At 32.8% G+C, this 14,979-nt stretch overlaps 1 protein-coding gene across 1 annotated transcript; it reads left to right on the top strand.

Annotated features, from left to right (window-relative positions):
• Positions 1-1,559: 1,559 nt before the first annotated feature.
• Positions 1,560-2,815, top strand: LOC108345213 (uncharacterized). The gene has a single exon (XM_017583792.2). It carries the CDS (start codon positions 1,878-1,880, stop codon positions 2,649-2,651), a length of 774 nt encoding a protein of 257 aa, XP_017439281.1. The 5' UTR covers positions 1,560-1,877; the 3' UTR covers positions 2,652-2,815.
• Positions 2,816-14,979: the final 12,164 nt, after the last annotated feature.

Consider the following 14,979-nt stretch of genomic DNA (forward strand, 5'->3'; position numbering starts at 1 on the left):
TTCTTTTAGTTTTGAAACTCTTATTTTTAATCCTTAAAATTGAATGGCGTTAAATTTTCTTTGATGTGGCAAACGGCGAGCCATGTGTTATGTCACCTTCCCTGATTACTTTTAATTGACGTGGCAGTAAAGGTGTGGTGGTCGGTCGGCCTGATGGGTGGTCGGCCACTCGGCATCTACTCCAACGAACCGTTCTACCTCACTTTCCATTGTCTTACCGTTCAGTTTCTCCTCTAGTGCATCGTTCTGCCTGAGTCACTCTTTTGTCTTTCGCTTACCGCTCAATCTTTTACTCACCTCTCGGTCTTACACCCATACACTTAACCGTTCGGTCCTGCACATAAACACACACTTAACCGCTCGGTCCTGCACATAAACACACACTTAACCATTCGGTACTGCACACCTACACACTTAACCGTTCGGTTCTGCTCAGAAACATACAATTAACTGTTCGGTCGTGCACACTCACACACTTAACCATTTGGTTCTTCGTGTTCACACCACTAATCATTCGGTCCTGCACACCAGACCGATCACCAGACCAAGTGGCCGACCGACCACCAGACCGAGTGACCGACCGAGTGGTCAGCCGACCACCAGACCTTTACTACCACATCACATAGTAGTCAGGGAAGGTAGCATCAGACGTGGGCTTGCCGTTTGCCACATCACTCAAAAGTTAACGTCGTTTAATTTTAAGGACCAATTATAAGAGTTTCAAAACTAAGAGGACTAAAATGAACAAAACTTTCGAATAGAGACTAAACCCAAAATCGCTTTATAGTTAAAGGACTAAACCCTAATATATGTTGGGATGGATTTTAGCTTTTGTTCATTGTTTAAACGACTAATGAAGTGAAATAAACAAATTTTTACTTATTCTTGTGTTGCTATTAATTAAAAAATATATTAAGTTCGTATACTTACACAATATTCAGTAATTATTCCCTATACACTTGTATATTTGAGTTTCTACTTTACAATTTGCACATTAGAAAATAAAATAAAATAAAAAATTATTTTACGTGTATGAACGAAAAATATAAGAATTGTTCATAAAGACCAAATATACGATTATTTTAAAAGAAATAACAAAAATCGTCAGAAAATTAACCAATTGCAATATTTATAATTATCTTTTACAAAAGTAAAAGAAAAAAAGTGATAAAATAAAAATGTGGAAACTAATGTTTCAGGTGTCTTACAAGACCTCTTAAATTATATTATATTATATTATCTAATATTACAACAACTCTTTATGTTTATGCGGTTAAAAACATTATATTAAAATTTTTAATTATGATTTTTGATCAAACAGGACAAAAAAAATTGAACAATGCAGTAATGGATAAAAGTCATACAGTGTAAATGAATTCCTTAAAAATGATTTTTAACTTACAACTAAATTTATTTGTTTATTTTATTTTTTATAAGAAGAAAAAGTAGCTCAAGCGCAAAAGGGAAAATAATAATATTTTATGTTGTTCATATTTTATTAAATTTACTTTTAAAACAGCAAAAAATAAAAAATAAAAAATTCCATTATGTGTGGGGTTCTGTTCTTATAGTTACAGCTTAGTTATTAACTGGTACGCAACTACGCGGCTTTCACTTCCAACCTCACCCTAACACCACTTCAGTTGATCACAGCCAATATTTACGTTTTTTACCCTAACCAATAGCAACTACAAAAAAAGACGCCCAATTTATAACCAACGGATTTTACCTTTCTCTCTCACAAAAACCCATAAGGCGTCTCTTTCCGCCGGAATCGCAACCGTTTGTTCTTTCTTGGCTCATCACCACCGTTCCGAAGTCCCAAGAAAGAATAGAGATGTTGTGGTAAGGAAGGTTCCAGAAAGAAAGAGAGAGGAATGCCGATGCCGGCGAACACGCATCAAGTATTGGAGATCAACTTGATCTCCGCGCAGGGCTTGAAGCTGCCTTCGTCTCCTCGGCGAAAGCTCCAAACCTACGCCGTCACGTGGATCCACCCCGAAACGAAGCTCAGAACTCGCGTTGACAAGCTCGGTGGCCACAACCCTACCTGGAACGACAAGTTCCTCTTCCGCGTGTCACCGGAGTTTCTCGCCGGCGACACCTCCGGTATCTGCATTGCCATCTACGCCGTCGGAACCTTCCGCGACCACCTCGTCGGCACCCTGCGGTTCCTCATCAGCAACATTCTCCCCCGCGACGTCGACATGTCGACGCCGTGCTTCAGCGCCTTCCAGCTCCGGCGGCCGTCGGGGAGGTTCCATGGCGTGATGAACATTGGCGCCATGGTGATGGACGGGTCAGGCTTCCCCGCGTTGGAGAAGATTTGGGCGATAGGGTACCGAGACCTGATGGGAGAGAACATACAGCAGCGGCCGAGAAAGACGGCGGAAGATAAATCGAAGGAAGAGGAAATGTTTTCGAGCGAATCTTGCGAGAATTCTTGCACGGAGGAGGGGGAAGGGGAGTCGTCGACGGCGTCGTCTTCTTCGTCGCCGAGAACGGTGACGTTGAGGGATTGGAACGGAGTGAGGGAATTGACGGGAAATAAAGGGTTGACAATGTCGGCTTCGGGATTCTTGTGCTGTTTGGTTAGTCAAGGGAGTGTTGACGAACAATTCAGTCCAACCAATACCACTCTAGAAAGGTAATCCAACCAAGAGCTCTACTCTGCTTTCTTTTCTTTCTTCCTTCCCCTGTCATTTTTCCTCTCCAATTCCCTTGTAGCTAGGATCCTATACTTCTTTGTCAATTCCAAATTTCAAAATTACGTAAAATTTCCACGGAAAAAGGATACCCTTTATTCCTTTGTTAATTTCAATTTTTTTTATGTAAAGTTTTAAATCAATTTTCCTATCCTACCTGTTAAGCACGACATTGGTTTGTTTATATTTTCGTAACCAAGAAACGAGTACCGATTGGGCCTTGCACAAGGTAACCAGTGTCTGAACAAGTACAAATTAAAGGCCAACCAACGTCTTAACCAGTTTCATATTTTAAATAATAATAATAATATAAAAATTTGAAATAAAATAATAATATCCATAAAAGTAGCATAAATTACAAAAAAATAAACCTGTCATAGCTCTTTTAAATTTGAATATTCCAATTAAGTTCATGACGACGTAAATTTATTTTTTTTAACCGAAAAGAAAGGTAAAGTATTCAACTCATGAAAATTTTTGGTAACTTACATATACTAATGAGTATGATTTTGAAATGTTTGATGAGTTTTAAAATTATTGTTGTTAAATTCAAAATATTGTTATAACTTCTGTTTTATAATTAAATGATTGTTAACGTTTTATAACGACTATGTTCTGCATAATATGTTAACGTTTTATTACTGAAACTCACACCTTACTTCCTTCTCCATTTTCTCATCGTCAACATCGAATTTTCTTTCCTGTTTTCAGAGTTTTATTTAGCATAACTTGGGAATATCTTGAGTAACTTTTCTCTCTCTTATCCTTCTTCTAGAATCCATACGCATGTGGTGATATGAGTTTAGATGGTGTTTTAGTTTTAAATTGATTGTATGATGTTTTTTCATGGTTCGATTTTGATATTTTGAGAGTGATTACTGGATATTTTTGTTTCATTATTTCTTTTTCAAGAATTTAATCTCTTTTTAGTCTTCAATAAATTTCCAGCAACTTAAGTTGTTTTTTATTTTAATTTTTCTTTAAATTTTAAATTTATATGGATTGGTAGATTGAATATCTATCTCTACCTGTATGTAAAAATGTAATTTTGTGGATAATTAACTTTTTTGTGGGTGATTTAAAACCCTTGGTATATGATAGGATTGGTTTGAAATTTAAGTAAATTTTATAATAAATAGAATCTTTTAATTGTTCGTTATAGTTTATAGTGATTATTTCACAATTTGGAATGTCAAGAGACGAAGTATTTTACATTGTATTTATATTTACATTTGTGAGATAAATGAGTATGATTAATGAAGTCATTAATTATAGGAGATATAATTTTTTAACTTTTGAATCACCGATATTATAATTTATTTTAGTTTAAAAATTGATGGAGATTCCTATACTGAGTATATCAAAGAATTATCTTAATTATTTATCTTAATGAAAATGGATAATCTATTAATTTTAAATCTTAAATTGAATGTTAATTTTTAATAATTCGAAAGTCACCAGTGACTTAAAATTGTATCAATATGTGAATTTTTATAATCAATATCTTGCGTAATATAATTGTGTTATGGAAAATGTAATATGATAACTTTGATTTTTATATTAAATTTAAAATACTATCTTACTATATTTTTGCATATATTATAATAATGGTAAGTATGTGTTAACGAGTACGCATATGTCGGTGTAAATAGTCATTTATTTATAGAAAATAATATGATGCTGTATGTCAAATAACAATATTTTAAAATGTTATTGGTGTGTGTATATATTGTAATGATCATATATATTTAAGTTATTATGCATTCACTTGTTTTCTATTCAAATATTTATATGTATGCATATCATATATTTCGTGTTTAAGTTTGAATAATCGTTTATATTTGTATATGTAGATATTTTATTTTCGATAACATTACACAATCGAATATTACGTTTAACTTACCTTCTCACAAGGGATGGTAAAAAAATCCGCGCCCGCGGATAAAATCCGCGACGGATAGTTGATACTCGCGGATATTTACTACTGGCAACTCGCAGGTAGCGGATATTTTAATACCCACTTATAAACAGGTCGGGTGCGAGTATTATACTATCCGTATCCGTGGATACCCGCTACCCGCAAAAAATAAAAATAAAAATTTAATTTATATTTTATTAAGTTAAATTTAATTAAAATTAATATTAATTTATATTTTACAAGATTAAATTTAATTAAAATTGAATTTAAATTTATATTTAATTTAATTTATATTATATTTTATATATTTTTTGTAATTCTATTTAAATTATTTTAATAATTTATTAAAATATATTTTTTTAAAATATTTGTGGGTATCTGTGGATATCCACGGGTATCCGCGGGTTTTAAAATACCCGCGGATATTTTTTAAGCGGGTATCCGCGCAGGTAGCGGATCGGGTAACGGGTGGATTTTTTTTTGTCGGGTAGTGGGTGGATTTTTTTTGTCGGGTCGGATTGCGGGTAGGCACTATCCATGTCCGACCCGACCCGTTGTCATCCCTACTTCTCACGACATTCGTATAAAGAATAATTTTACTTTATCGTGGATCGTCGGAAATGTTATTTCTTTTCATATTTGCTTTGTGTTTTAAGAAATAATATTCTTACGAGACCACAAACCATAGTTTCCATATCTAGTAAAAAAACAAGTTTTTAACGCGTGCTTCGGTTTCTTATATTTATTTATTCACACAGTAGAAATCGTCTCTTATACTTTTGTTTGAATTAGCTTATGAAAAATGAAAAAATGAAAAAGAAAAAAGAAAGTGAGAAAAAAAAGTATAAGTGAAGTTGTTTAAATAAAGTAAAACTTTGAAAATAAGTTTAAAATTAAATAATTTTATTTGCTAGTTGTAACATCCCAAAATTATACAGTCATCAACTATATACTTAGAATAATCACATATATTAATAATTCAAAACAGTTTTAAACAAAGAGCACGACAATAACGAAAGAGACCGAACGACCGTTAATGTACATAAATTAACGAACGTTCACAAAAGATAAGGACGAACGGTTTACAAAACAATGACCGAACGTCCAACTATTTACAAACCACAAAAGAGCGCTCGCTCACAGCCGCTCGCTAATCTAACTAAAAACCGAACGCCTCTACTGTTCGGCCTTCACTTCCACTTCTACGAGATTGGCGTCCTCCAAATTTTCTTCTTCCAGTGTTTCTTCCAGTAACGCCTCTCCATCTGCTCACATCCACACGGATGATCATTGCATAGACAAGACGAAGGTTCAAGGATGAACGACAACACAAGAAAGAGACACATGGTAAGCTTATTGAATTTAATTCAAACCAAAACATACATTTTATACATATCAATTCCAGCAAGTAAGTTCACAACATATACATTCAATTTATACACAATTTCATCCTGATACTAGACCGACTGCCCGGACTGTATGAATTCTGTGTAGCTACGACGTCCGTGCACCCAGGTGGGATAGCTGTAATACTCGTCAGCCGCCACCTGAGGTTAGTCCGTTCTGTCCAAGTTACAGTTATGGACTAAGACCTCCTGCCATTCCCACGCATGACATACTCCTCTCTACTTGAGAACGAGCACTCACGGAATATCAGGATGACCCGCCAGCTAAGCTTGCCACATTCATACTTTACAATCTCAATATCCATTCAAGAGTCGTTCCACCCTGGAACGCTCGTTCAAAATCCGAAAATCACAATTTCAGTTCTCATAGTGTTCGCACATCTTAATTTATCCTCTTGAATACATTTTCATTATATGTTCCACTTTCTTAAAAAGACGAACGTTCACTCCTCTTCATAACGAGGAAGAACGTCGAGGGCGAGACCGAGAAAGACTTCTTGAATTAGTTAAATGAACTAACTCTAGTACGATCGGGAAAAATACTTAGAATAATTTAAGTTCAATGACTCTGGAACGAATCCAATGGATAGATACCTCACCACTTGGTTGAACAAAATAAACCGAACACAATTTAATTCATGGAAACAACCGCCAGTCAATGACCGAGCGCGAAAGTAGGCGTTTAATAAATAATTTGGACGATCGTCACCGAAGACTTGGACGAACGTCACTAAATATATTGGACGAACGCTATTTAAATTTAGGACGAACACTTATGGGAATTCAGGACGAGCGCTATTCTCGCTCATTACAATTTACGGAAATGGACGAGCGTTCGGTCTGAGACCGAGCGCCACTTAGGACGAACGTTCAATAGATGACCGAGCACAATTTAGGACGAACGCTCAGTGTAAGACCGAGCGCTACTTAAGACGAACGCTTGGTATAATCCGAGCGCTATTAGGACGAACGCTCAAATAGCATTTCAAAAGGGGACGCTCGTTCTTAAGTCGAATCCTTTCCAAATGAAAGAAATCCTACTCTAAATCATTGACAGGGAAAACCGAACGGTAGAAGACCGTTCGATGACGAGCGCGCATTATCAAAGTAAGAACTATTATTTTGCCCAGATTTTTCATATGATTCATATCTTAAAATCTATCTCCACCATAAATCTCATACATTACAGAATTCATATTATCATTTTTCAGTTCATACTTTATACATCGTATCAAAATATCAAATTACATACTTTATAAGATTCTCATTAATCATTCATACCAAGCAACCATCAGCACACGAATCAACCAATGCATACCACGTTCATTCAGTGTAACAGCGATCGTTCATAACTAATACATCAGCATACAATTCATGCATACAATCCATACCGAACATGCATACAACATACAGTATAAATTAAATCACAATAAGCTTCCCTTACCCGGATTCAGTAGCGAACGTCCTAAAGGGGTGGATCTTGACTCGTCTAAAAGGAGCTCTCTCAACGTTCTCTTAAGCTTTCCCACTAAACTAATCAAAAGAAAAAGAAGGGCTTAGCATACACCGTTGCATGCAACTGAAACAGTTTACAGAAACTCCAGGGACGATCGCCCAAGTGAAACTTACCAGAATTGGAAGTCGTTCGGTTCACTATAGAGCTCTCGGTGCAGGGAACGTTCCTATGGTGCTGAAACGTGAAAGGAGCAGAGAATGGTGAGTTACGGTAGAGAGAAGATGGAGATTCTAGAGAGAAGGCAGAGAATTTGAAAAACCAGAGTTTGGGGAAGAAGACGAAGTGTGCAGAAAAGTGGGGAAGAGTTTTTCTGAAAATTAATTTCTCTCCCCACTAAGGACGAACGTCCACTCGCTTGCTGCCACTTGGATTCCATTAAGGTTTTAGAATGCTCCAACACGACACTTGGCAGTCGCATGCAGAGTGGGTGTGATGGCGTGTCAGTGGAGGTGCACGTGTGGCGAGGTGCATTTATGGAAGCACAGTGGTGACTCAGCACAGTAATAAATGGGACGTGACACTAGTCATATTATTTTTTATATTATTTGTTAATTATTTAGTATTGTTGTAGTAGAAAAATAGGAAAAAGAAAACATCCCTAAGTATTATGACCCACTATAATTAATTACGAATACTGATTATAAGTGCTATAGTAGTTTAACATTTTTTTCATTATTTGTGTAATCTACGTTCCTGAAATCTAGGTTCCTACATGGTTTTCGTTCTTTTTTTTTCACTTTTTTTTCTTATTTTTTAACAATTTTCCATTTCCACTTATAAATTGATACAAATGTATTTCATACTTTCAACATAACTATAAATCATGTATTTGTATTGGGTGAGTTCAATTGAAGAATAAGAATTAATCTAAGTGAACTTAATTTGACAGAACACTTGCTAATGTCACAATTTAAAAAAGTTCATTGCATCTCAATAATAAGTCCATTTAAAAGTTAATCTATCAATAAAATTATCGATCAAGAGTACAGTTGACAATTGGTCTAAATTAGCAAATCAGTTTCATAATTATGATTAAGGTATGACTGGGTTATAATTAGGTTTGTGGTATGTAAAATTTCATTATAATTTCTAAAATAGGGGTCTAAGAAAGGTAGCTGGTGATTATTGGTTGTTGCATTTAATACCTGAACATACTTTTTTACTTAAGCGTTAAAGTATTTTTTGCACATATCATCCGAGCGAATCTAGACAAACGAAAGATTTATATTATCGAACAAATTAAAGATAACCACAAGCACACTGGAGAGAAGGAAACGAAGGACTAAATTATCTTGGAATTGTTGGTACTCGATCGGTCCCATAAAAACATTTTAGCACCTATTGTGGCCAAACAAATACTTTTTTAAACGCACATGGTGACCATAAAGAACATGAGAAACAACGTTATTTTAGAGGAGGATTTAGACGAATGGCAGATGGACCAGATAAAGAGGTACGAGGAGGAGTTGAGGGCATTGCATGTTGAAAATGCAATTATTCGATAGGAATAGGGCACGAAGAACCATGTCCCTTCTACCTCAACCCAACTGGGTCTAACTAAACAACCACATAATGAATCACACCATACGGTTCAAGAGAAACCTGTCAGGGCGACCAAAGACCACAACCCTTCAGCGCGCATAGTAGACATGATCGGGGAACACCCGTTCACTCTAGGAGTCATGGACACTCCTTTGTTGGACAATTGGAGGGTGCCCGTGTTTGAAAAATATGATAGGTCTACCATCAAGATGAACATGTAAGAATGTTCATAACACTGATGGCGTTGTACACAATGAGCGATGTCATCTAGTGTCAAATTTTTCCTACCTCACTAAAGGGAAAAATCCTAGTTTGGTTCTCATTGCTACAATGAATTCAATTAACGAGTCCCTTCAAGCCTTCATGGATCACTTTGGAAAGGTTGCATCGTAGATAAGGAACCTTAACCCTAAAGTGGTCATGCATCACATGATCACTACTACTTTACAGCTTGGGTTGTTCGCGGATAGTTTATGCATGCAACCAATGGAGAGTTTGGATGAACTTAGATCGCAATCGGCTAAGTTCATGCAAGTTGAACAAATTAGGGACTTTAGAAAGCATATGCGAGCGAAATCTACACTAGTGACAAGAAAGGAACAAACAAGAAATCGTTTAGAAGGAACCAAGATTTGATATCCAAGGAGCAGGGTAAGGGTCCACACTTTCATCAATATACTCAGTTGAACGCACTACACACAAAGATCTTGAAAGACGCTCTTAACGTAGATCTTATGCCCGTACCAATGAAAAAGTCAACTCTTCCAGACACGGATGGTAACCAACATTATCAATATTATTGTAACCTCAAACACACCACTGAGGAATGTGCCACCCTAAGGGATAAAATTAAAGAATTGATCTAGGTAAGACATTTGAAAACCTTTGTCAAGATCGAGCGGTCTGAGAGAGAGGTTCGCCTCGTAGACGCAACCCACCCCATAGTCCTCGAAGGGTAGCTCCCAGACCCGATTAGTGGAGAGAGAAATCTCAACATCAGAGTCAAGGTAGAAGCCAAAGTAAATATCACCCAAATGAGAGTTGTGATCAATAGAGAGGCGTGATCAATAGAGAGGCGTGATCAATAGAGAGGTGTGATCAATACAATATCTGGAGGAATTGCTATAAGAGAATCGTTAACAACCGCTTGGAAGAGGCACATTCGGTCGCTCAAAACAATACATTTGATTGAGAAAAGGGCCAGGCCCTCGATGAACCTCACAAACAAAGACTTCAAAGCTCATAATCCCGATCAGGAGAATCATATGGTGATAACGGTCAAGATTGTTAACTACGGTATCAGGAAAGTGTATGTTGACCAAGGCAGTTCGGTCAACATCTCTTATTGGAAAACATTTCAAAAAATGGGTATATCTAAATACCTCATCGTGTCTTATAACCAACAAATTATCGAATTTAATACCTGAGTGTTTAAACTATTTTTAACTTAAACATTGAAATACTTTTTCTAAGTGTCATCTGAACTATTCTAGACAAACAAGAGACTTATATTATTGAAAAACTAAAAATGATTACAAACAAATTATAAAAAAGAAAGAAAAAAATAAATTATTTTTAAATTGTTAATAATCGATCATTTAGAAACAATATTAATTAAAAAAAACTATATGATATTTATTAATTTGAACAGATGTCATAAACCTAAATCAATTTGTTTGTTTGATATTTTTTAGTAACTAAGATGAATTTTGTATTTTTCAACTTAAAAAAATAGTCTCGATAATCCTAAATTATATGTCATGTTTAAAATTGTACCTTGATGCTATTAAAGCATGAGTTGTGTATTTATTAGTAAAAGGAAATGTGGTTGTTAATAACCCAAAGTTGGTTGGTATGACTTGAACCGTTTCTTAATGTGACTAAAAGGACTACTTTTGTAGTCAGTGAATAAAAATGCTCTCTTATAATAATCAGAAATGGATCTAAACATCTAATTGAAATTAGGTCTAACATAAAAAAATGTGGTATTTATTATTCTTAATTATTTTGAGTATCATATTCAGATTGTTCCTACCGTAGTTCCAAGAAGAATTTTGTGTTCATCATCTAAAAAATGGTACTTTTAAAGTTAAATGATCCTAAATATTCTTAATGTGGAAAGTTTATTTTTTAAAACCGTGTTAAAAATATTATTTTTAATTACCCTAAAATTTTATGTTTGTTAAAACCAACCTAACAGATGCAAATTCTTTTCATATTCTTGACCTAAATTACACAGCTTTATGTCTTTACTGTGCGACAAAGTAAATGCAACCACCAAATTAAAATCTTAACGTTTTGGCTGATCTCAACACATCAACTTACATAAGTAATAAGAGAGAAAAACTAGAAACAAGGTCTAACTAAGTACTACTTTTTTCCTTTAATAGTTTTGTATTTTTTTTTATGAATATCTTTTTAATAATTTTAGTTGCAGTTACACAATAGAGAGAAACTTTGTTTAAAATAAAATTGTTGTCTTTTTCTTGCCGTCCGTTTATATTAACATTGGCCTACGTAACTCTGCCTCTTTAGTAACAAAAAGATATTTTATTCCATTTTTAAAAAGAAAAACCATAACCAGCATGGATAATTCGATTTAATCTCTCAAACACAATTTCAGTGTAAATTTTATTTAATCTAAAAAAAATTATAAAAATTAAAACTAAAATTCATTAACTTTATAAAAGGAATATATATTTTAAGATATTCAATCCAAATAAAATCTAACATCTCATGTTAACAGGAAAAATAAAAAGTTGGTAAGAAATAATTAAGATGTCTCATTGTAATAACCTATAATATTTTAAATACACAAAAACACAATATCATAATCTAGATAATAATACATTCACATATCATAAATTGTTTGATTTTTTAACCTTTTTTTATTATGTTTTTCTTTGTTATAACTTAAGTAGGAATGACCATGTAAGTTGATTATTTTATTTTGTTTCACATTTAACAAGTAAAAAGTAGAGTGAATTCACCTGTCTATAGTATTGTTAAAATAGATCATCCGATGGAATTCGGTGCAATCCAAGTTGGTCATTTAGTGAGTCAACCCAACCCAACCCAACTTACTTAATTATAAGTTTATTTTTAATTTTTAAAAAAATAACAATTTTTTTCTAATTCAAATCTAAACAATTTTCAATCCAAAAGGATTAATTAAATATATATATATATAATACAATCCAAAATCATCTTAAACTCCTAATATAATTTAAAAGTAAACACAAAAAATAAAATTAAGTGGGTTGGTGAGTCAATCCGATTCACCACAAGTTCAATTCGGATAAATCAAATTCAAAATTGGTCCATATCAATTTTTTTTTCCCAATCTAATCCAGTCCAAACCCTAGTAATTGAGATTAACTAACATATTCTAACCTATTTTGAAAGCATTATATGCTTGACATAAAAATTACATGAAAAAAGGTGCGTATAAACGTTTTTATTATGTGCAAATCTACTATTTATAATGAAATTAAAATAAATTAAGTAAACATAAAATTAACATTTGCATTAAATAAATATTTAAAAGTTAAGTTTTTTAAGAAAAGGAAAACATAAAAAAAATTATTGTTTAAGTTAAAAAAACTATAATAATTAATCAATATTAAACGTAAACAAAAAAGGTGACTTAGAAATTCAAGTATAAAGTGAATAAATAACAAAATAAAATCAAATAAAAGAATTTTATGTGACTTAAAATATAGTAAATTTTACATTATGAGAATCAAGTGATCTCCTTTTGTTATTGACTCGTTATGTGAAACGAATATAAACATATTAACGAACTAAAATACTTAAGTCATTTTATATTTTTTTAGTGAACCACGTCCCTTGTCCATTGTCATTTCTTGATTTAAGTAATATTTTTTAAAATATCCGCAAGGTCAATTATGTCTTTTTCTTACAACTTGATTTAAAGGATTAGTTTTATTACATATTATTTAACATAATATTTTGGGAAGATAAAAAAAGCGTTTCTTAAAAAATTAAAATTTATATTATTTAATGAAAGAATTTGTAAAACATCATGTTTAATTATGGTGTTTTTCTAATAATTTATTTATAGTCATACTTTCTAGAAATGAAATATAGTACCACATCGTGTGGATAAAGATGTGCGTGAATGGGTTGTAGATCTTAGGAATATGGGTGAGAGCGACAAAGCAAGAGATATAAGTAAATAAAATAAAATTGGGGGAATAAGTGATGGGTTGAAAATGTTAAGGAACAAAATGATGAAGTGCATGAGTTATAGTGATATTAACCTAATACAAGAGACATCATTTTCCATGTTTGGCCATAGTCTCTACATTTGGTAGGTCTTGGTTGAGATATGTATAAGATAACAAATCAATGAATGAGATATTGGAGAAAAGATTTTGAATAAAGCATGATTTAGTGTGTGCAAGGTGGCTTCGCTTAGAAGAACCTTCAGCTATAGTGCTGCTGCCACTCACCATCTCTCTTTCACCATTTTTTTTCCAAATTTTATATACATTCCCAACAAACCCTAATTATATATCATTACATATACTTTTTAAACAAAATATCTAAAATATGAGCTTTAACCTAATATGATAAAATAAAATAATGATACAGGATATACTTTTACATTTATTTATTTATTTATTTGGTTACATTCATTTGACGTATAAAAATAAAATAAGTATAAAATAATAAATTTTTGTACTTTTTTAAATAAAAAAATAGATAATAATGTGAAAATTTTATTGTGTGTGAAAATATCATTTTTCGTAATGAAAGATTAGCAATGTTCACACAGTTTGTTTGTATAATAATTGTTAATTTTACGTTTTAAGCTTTTCTTTTTCTCAGTTGAGTTGAGTTGGCATATGTACAAAATAAAGAGAAGGAGGGAGAATTTTCAAACAAAGAATGAGTGTTGCTGGATAAGTTTCATTGCGTGGATATTAATTAATTTACAAATACTTGAAGATTCTAAAATATATAGAGATATTTTTTAAATAGGTATGGATCGAATAGCAAATAGATATTATCCATATTGTTTTCCTCGTTAAGATGGTAATTTGATGAGCTTGGAGTTGAAGACGTGAATATGAAGATATGAGAAATAGGGAGAAAATATAAGAAATTAGGGAATGGTTTGGAAAGAAAGTTAAAGATGAGATATGATTTAGGTGAAGAGGCCCAAAAGGCCATAATGGAAGCCCACAGCCATGTTTAAGGTTTTAAAACTAAAAAGAGTAAGAAAAATGAAGTTGGAATAAAGAAAAAAATGAAAAAGGTTTGAGAAGTGGCAATAGCAGGTGGTAGTGGAATTTTAGGAAATGTGTGGAAGTTGGCAAAGCATATCTCTCAGATTGAGAGAAAAGAGTGAAGAGTGTACTATGGACCAACCTATGCCAATGTCACTACATATGGCAACTTGAATATGACTTCATGCTTCCAACAAAATTCAAACAAACAAACAAAACTATTCTTCAAACCTTTCATTTTTCTACCTTTATCCCATTTTTTTCTTTCTGAATCACATAAATAAATATTTCTAAAAAATAATACATTACATAAGACTACAAAGTATTGTAATTATGATTTGTTTTCTTATTTTGAATAGGCTGTATTTATAGGTTAGAGAAAAAAAAATAATAAATAATTTAATTACAAAAACCGTTAATTTATTTAGAAAATTAACATTTATCTATAAAAGTAACCTTAGAATAAATTGATTTTCTTTTTTAAATTTCACTTATATATATATATATATATATATATATATATATATATATATAATAAATTAAATCTATGTATTATTTTTGTTTCATTAACTTTATGACTCTCTTCTTTTTAGTTTCTGCATTCTAAATATATTTCCTTGGTCAACTGATTTTAGTT

This window comes from Vigna angularis, chromosome 6, assembly GCF_016808095.1.
Source record: "Vigna angularis cultivar LongXiaoDou No.4 chromosome 6, ASM1680809v1, whole genome shotgun sequence".
NCBI classification, from domain to species: domain Eukaryota; kingdom Viridiplantae; phylum Streptophyta; class Magnoliopsida; order Fabales; family Fabaceae; genus Vigna; species Vigna angularis.

Coding starts and splice junctions, on each gene's coding strand:
- LOC108345213 (XM_017583792.2), top strand. CDS start 1,878: ATGCCGATGCCGGCGAACACGCATCAAGTATTGGAGATCAACTTGATC.